The sequence below is a fragment of the Macrotis lagotis genome, chromosome 2 (genome assembly GCF_037893015.1).
Source record: "Macrotis lagotis isolate mMagLag1 chromosome 2, bilby.v1.9.chrom.fasta, whole genome shotgun sequence".
In the NCBI taxonomy this organism is placed as follows: domain Eukaryota; kingdom Metazoa; phylum Chordata; class Mammalia; order Peramelemorphia; family Peramelidae; genus Macrotis; species Macrotis lagotis.
In genome coordinates, this window is record NC_133659.1 from 32,379,364 (window position 1) to 32,385,363 (window position 6,000).

General features: G+C 55.6%; 1 protein-coding gene across 7 annotated transcripts in view; it reads right to left on the reverse strand.

Moving 5' to 3' along the window:
- Positions 1 to 4,793, reverse strand: part of MAST2 (microtubule associated serine/threonine kinase 2) — a 156,902-nt gene extending 152,109 nt beyond the window's left edge. For all 7 annotated transcript variants that reach the window (XM_074221551.1, XM_074221545.1, XM_074221544.1 and 4 more), the window contains exon 1: positions 4,647 to 4,793. In XM_074221551.1, coding sequence (XP_074077652.1) covers positions 4,647 to 4,757 — 111 coding nt within the window. In that variant the 5' untranslated portion in view covers positions 4,758 to 4,793. The remainder of the gene's footprint in view (positions 1 to 4,646) is intronic.
- Positions 4,794 to 6,000: the final 1,207 nt, after the last annotated feature.

The following is a 6,000-nucleotide window of genomic DNA, read 5'->3' on the forward strand; positions in this document are numbered from 1 at the left end:
ACGAATGAATCTCCAAAGACAACAGACAACATCCTGTCCTCCAGACATGCTCCATGGGCTATGTCATCCCAAACAATCCCCCACCTCAGCTTCACTGGTGAGGGTCACTCGCCTAGTGATGAAGTACCAGGTCATCCAAGGGTTACTGGCACAATAACATGCCTGTTTTCTATCCACAAAGTCACTCCAAAAATGCAGGGATAGAGCCGACCTCGAAAGAAGAGGCCCAAGCACAAATGCAATCCCCACTCCGGAGAGCAGAGATCACTTGTCTTCGATGCCTGGCCAAACTGTAGGACATAATGATGAAAGATAGATTAGGAAATATCTAGAAAACAAAGCAGGCATCCCAAAGAATCAGCCTGCCTTCCTCAAGAAGAGGTCATGCTCAACAGCATTTTTTTTCTAATGGGGTTAATAAAAGAAATGCCAAAGATACAAAATACCTTGGTTTTAGCAAAGCATATCATGAAAATCTCTTATGCTAGTCTCATGGACAATCACCAAGATTTGGATCTGACAAAAATTCAATTAGACAGATTCTAAGCTGGCAAAATAACCAGGTCCAAAGAAGAGTCATTAAAGATGAGATATCTACTCTGAAGGAGGTCTATAGTGGAGTGCCCCAGGGCTGTGCTTAGAGGAAAAAGGAACAGACTGCAGATGACACACAGCTGAGAAAACACTTCATAAGTGAGGATCATTGTAATGTCTTACAAAGAAATCAATTCCCAAGCACAGAACTAGGGAGAGACAGGTGGTTAAAGGCAACATAGTAAGAGAATGACCTGGGGTTTCTGGTGACATGTTCAGTAGGACACAACTAAGTGAGAGCAGAATCCCAAATGTTGAGACTGCATTCTATGACAAAGCTTCAAAAAGGAGGTGGATGGACCTTGTTGCACACAGGGAGTTCCGCCAATAGAACATCGGCTCCTGGAGGGCAGAGACAGTTTCTTTCATTGTTTCTTCAGCCTACCATCAGGGCTGGAACATGGGAGGCACATGATAGGACCCTGTCCAACTGAATCATCTCAACTTAATTGTTTCATTTTACTGGGCCTGCAGATTCAAGAATGAAGCCAATAAAATCATCATTCAGAGAATTAAAAGTGGCTCCTAAATTACTTCACTGACTTGGCCCCTTCTCTGTAAGTAACTAAATAAATGGAACTCACTCCTTAAAGCTACAATTGCCTGGGGCTGCCATGACCCCAATCAACACAAGTCTACAAGTCCCACCGTAGCCATGGTTGAGCCAGGATGCATCATGGTCACACATCTGCAGGACTATCTTGGAGAGGAGGGTACTAGGTGGCTCCAGAAGGCAGTCAGGAGTCTTGAAGGGAAGCTGCCAAAAAGCTAATCAGGGCTTGATTCAAAGAGAAGCATGCTAACAGCAAGAGTATTTGCCCTCCTTGCAGGTTTTGGAACAAGGAGGTTACAGTGGGCACTTCAGGGGTGAAGCATATACTAGGTCTCTTCCTGCACTGAGAGGGTGGAACAGGCAATAAATGGGGGCTTCCATACCTGTGTCAAGTGCTCAGTTCATTCTGCCCTGACCCAGCCCCTTTGCCCAGAGATATCCGGAGGGGTGCTGCCCAGCAGGGGGCCAGGCTCCTCCCCCCAACTGTCCTGGGTCAGGAGTTCTGAACTGAGTCCATGGAGAGGCTTTCAGGGGACAGTGAATGGTGTCTGGATAGTTTAGTAACTGATTTCCCTTGTAATCTTAGATATTTTATTGTATGTACTTAAAAACTTCACTCTGCGATGGGTCTTCCTGAGACTGCCCAAGTGGGGATGAGTGAAGTATATGACATGTGCTAACAAGGTGAAAAATTGCTGGGACTCCTACTTCTGTGATTCTTCCAGAGCTTTAAAAATCTAAAAGCACCTCCAAACCTTCCACAGACTGAGAGCAATCTCAGTGATAGTAGACAATTAACCTATCTCTTGAAGGGATAATCTGTGCATCTGAGAGATGGGAGTTCAGAGAACAGGGAACAGACCAGTTTGGGTGGCCTAGGGGATACAGAAAGGGAAGAAACAGGAAATATGTGGGGAAAGGAAGTAGAGAGGAGGGAAGAAGCTTGTTTTTATCCTAGAAATATCAGGGAGTCATTGCAGGTTTCTGAGCTGCAGAGTAACATGGTCAGCCCTAGGTTTAAGGGAAACCTTTGGCAGTTTGAATGGTTAAAAGAGAGGTTTAGGGCAGAAAGGAAAAAAGTTACTGCCGTAGTCCAGGCAAGTGATGATAAAGGCCTGAGCTGGGTTTGCAGCTGTGTTAGAAGACAGACCCCCACCCCCCATGAAAGAGGGATGCTGTAGACCCAGAATGAGGAAACTGGGGGAGTTGACTGGGGGAGATAAAGGGAGAGAGAAGAATCAAGGACTCTAAGATATGGACTTGGGTGCTGGACCCATGTGGTTTTCATCCCTTGGGATCAGTCACTGGACTGGTTTTACCTCTTTGTGTGTCGGGGGCTCTATGGCAAGGGCTGGCACCTTAATTTTCAAAATTTCCCACAAGGTCCAGAAGCAGCACTGGCTGCCCAAGAGTAGCAAAAGCCCAAGAAAAGCAACACATTTATTAAGCACCTACTGTATACTAAGAGACAAATGACAGTTCCTTAAGGAGTTCATGATCTAATGGGGGGGGAGACACTATTCAAACAAATATGTACAAACAAGTCAAATAGAAGAAAAATACAAAATAATTCAGAGAGGAAAGGAGTTGGGATAAAAAAGCTTCCTGTAGAGGCAGAGAATTTAACTGGGACTTGAAGACAGTCCTGAAAGGCAGAAAAGGTCACATCTCAAACCCAGGAGACAGCCAGGGAAAATGCTTGGAGCTGACAGGAGAAGGGTCTTGTCAGGGAAACAGCCAGGATCAATGTGGGAGTTGGAAAAAAATCCCATCAATGCAGCTTCCATCCACTATGGGTGGGTAGTAGGCCTGGGTCAGGGCAAGAAAATAGCCAAGAAAAAGCCAAGGAACCCAAGTTACAAAAAGCATGACTCAGGCCAGACCTTTACCTTCCCTCCTACCATCTCCATTCTCCCAGCATGACATCCAATCTGCTTTGCCAGTGGCAGTCAACCATGGGGCAGCAACTGAACTTGGAAGGGGACTTCAGTCTACAGTCTTCAAGACTGGGCCAAGAACCTTTTCCTTCCTCCCTGGGCTCCAGGAGGTTGGATTATATGACCTCTGAGGTCTCTTCTGACTCTGACAGAGGCACAGTAGGGTGAGTTACCCAAAAAAGACTTTGGACAAAGAATTTAGTATTGTAGAATTTCAAAGCACTACACAGGTCCAAGACCTGCCCTCAAGCAGCTTCCATTCTAGGAGAAAACAGTACAGGACTTGGCTGTAGAAAAGAACACATCCTTGGGGCAGCTAGGTGGTGCAATGGATAGAGCACCAGCCCAGGAGTCAGGAGAACCTGAATTCAAATCCAGCCTCAGACACTTAATAATTACCTAGCCGTGTGGCCTTGGGCAAGCCACTTAACCCCACTGCCTTGCAAAAAAAAAAAAAAAAAGAACACATCCACCTTTAGGTCAAGGATAGTCATGATTGCAAGATATGAAAGGATTCTGCCCATCCCCATAAGTAATCCTCACTTACACTGATGTGGAGCTTTAGCTAAGATCTCCTGGGCTCAAATCCAGGTGCCACCACAGATGGGCTCTAGGAGTCAGTTCACTAAGGGTCTCCTCAAGAGAAAGTTAAAGATAAGCTCCCAGGAAGTTCCTTACTTAGATGAAGCCATGGGACCAAAGAAAAATGGTTTACAAAGTCTTTTCTTTGCCACAACTGGGGGAAAACCAAAGAAGAAAATGCTATCTGGTGAAATCAGAGGCCCTGAGCTCAAATCCCAGCTACCTTACGTGACCTGAGCAGGTCACTGACTTCTCTGGGCCTCAGTTTCCTTATCCGTCAAATGGAGCTGGGACCCAATGGCCCGTGAAGGTCCCTTCTGACTCTGAAGCTGTAAGAGGAGAAAGGACTTGGAGGCGACTCAGAGATGACTAGAATCCTAACATTCAGAAGCAGAAAAGCAAGAAGCTCCTGCCAATCTCTGCCTTTAGTGGGCAGGTTCTCCCTGGAGGTTCGAGGGCATCAGAGAAGGGCACTGACAGAGAGGGCCTGGGGAAAGGTCTTTGTTCCCCTCACCCGTAACAGGGTGCCCGGCAAGAGCAGGCTTGATGAATACTGCGGGGGCCCGGGGCAGTCCTGGCTGAGCTGGGCCCCGCGGGGCTGGCCAGCATCTGTCCGCGGCGCTTCTGGCAGGGGCGGGCTGCGTGCCCCCGGATGCCCCTCTCTCCCCTTCTCCCGCGGCCGCCAGTCCGGGCACCGGACCTCCCAGTCCCGCGGCGGCGCCCCCGGCTTGGGGGCAGGGCTCCCGGGGAGGGGCTCCGGGGCGCTGCACCATTTGGGGTCGGGGCGGTGCGGAGGCTGCCCCCGGGAGGGGAGGGGCCCTTCGGAGCCCCCTTACCTGGGCCGGGAACCCCACGGACCCCCGCCCCGTCAGCTGGGCTGCAGAAGCCGGGCCCACCCCTGCCCACGCCACGCCGCAGTCGGGGGTCACCGCCGAGGCCACGGCCCCCCAGCCTCGCGCCCCGATCCCCAGCCCGCCTACCTGCTCCTGCGGCGCGGGGGCCGCGGCGGCCGGGCCGGGGACTCGCGGCTCAGGGGGGGCCCCGGCCGGCCCGGGGGCCGCCGACTTGTCCCGGGCGCGGAAGCGCTTCATGGCGGCGGGGTGGGGCGCCCCGGCCCTAGCCCCGGCCCCGGCCCCGGCCCCGGCCCCGGCCCCGAGCCCGGCCCGCGGCGGCGGCGGGCCCCCCCACCATGGCCGCGCGGGGCTGCGGGCCGGCCCACGGGCGGGCCGAGGCGCGGGCCTCCGGCGCCCCTCCTCCTGCTCCTGCTCCTCCGCCCCTCTCGGTCCCGCAGACCTGCAGCCCCCGGGAAGGGGCGCGGGCGCGGGCGCGGGCGCGGGCGCGGGCACCGCCTCCCGCAGGCTGCCGAGCCGCCGCTCCTACTCCGCCGCCAGGCTCCCTCCCCACCGGCGCCCGGCCCGGAGGCCCCGCCCCCGCCCCTCGGGCCCCGCCCCGGATCCGCCCCCGGGCCGCTCACACGCACGCGCGGGGGACAAGTCCCGCCCTCTGCCGCAGCTGCCGCCCCTCCATCTCCCCGCCCCCAGCACGCGCACCGGCGCAGGCCCCGCCCTCCCGCCCCGCTAGCGCGGGCGCACGCACCGGGATCCCTCTGCCTCGCCCCCAGGACACGCCGACTCAAGCTGAGGCCCCGCCCCGCTCCCACGAGGCCCCGCCTCTCCCCGGCGCATGCGCCGGCCGGCCCTCTGACTTCCTCCTCGCGGCCACGCGCTTGGCCTGAGTCCGGAACCCGCGCCGGGTGGGGGGCGCCCCGATGCGCCCCCCAGCCCCCGCCTACTTGGCGTGGGCCCCCTTAGTGCCTCTGCCCGGGCCGGGCCTAGGAGGGGGTCAGCGGAGCTCCCCAAAATGTGTGTAATCCAGGACAGAAGGCTGCCCCAGAGCTTGGGCCCCCCCCACCCCCATGGTGCTGAGGGGCCTGAGGTCCAGAGCGGGAAGGACGTGCCCAAGGGCCCCCCGGCCTGAAAGGGGCAGCAGAGATGCCCCCAGACCCCTTTCTGAAGGAAATGCCAAGGTTCCCCAGGAGCTCTGAGCAAAGGGGGTGAAAGGGGAAAAGCTAAAGGCCCCGGAGGAGGCAGGGAGGGAGCAAGCTTCCTGCCGGGCTGCCAGGGGCTGGGGCCCAGAAGAGAGACCCCAGCCCGATCCGAGGCCCGGCCGGACGCTGCCAGGCGGCCCCTGTGGCAGGGTGCCAGGCTCCATCCCCAGGTGCCCTCCAGCTCTAAATGACAGGAGGGAAGTGAGTCACCCAGACTCAACACTGGGGAGCAGAGACCTTGACCTTCCCCATGGAGGGGAGAAAGAGGTGGCTGGAGGGGGGGAACG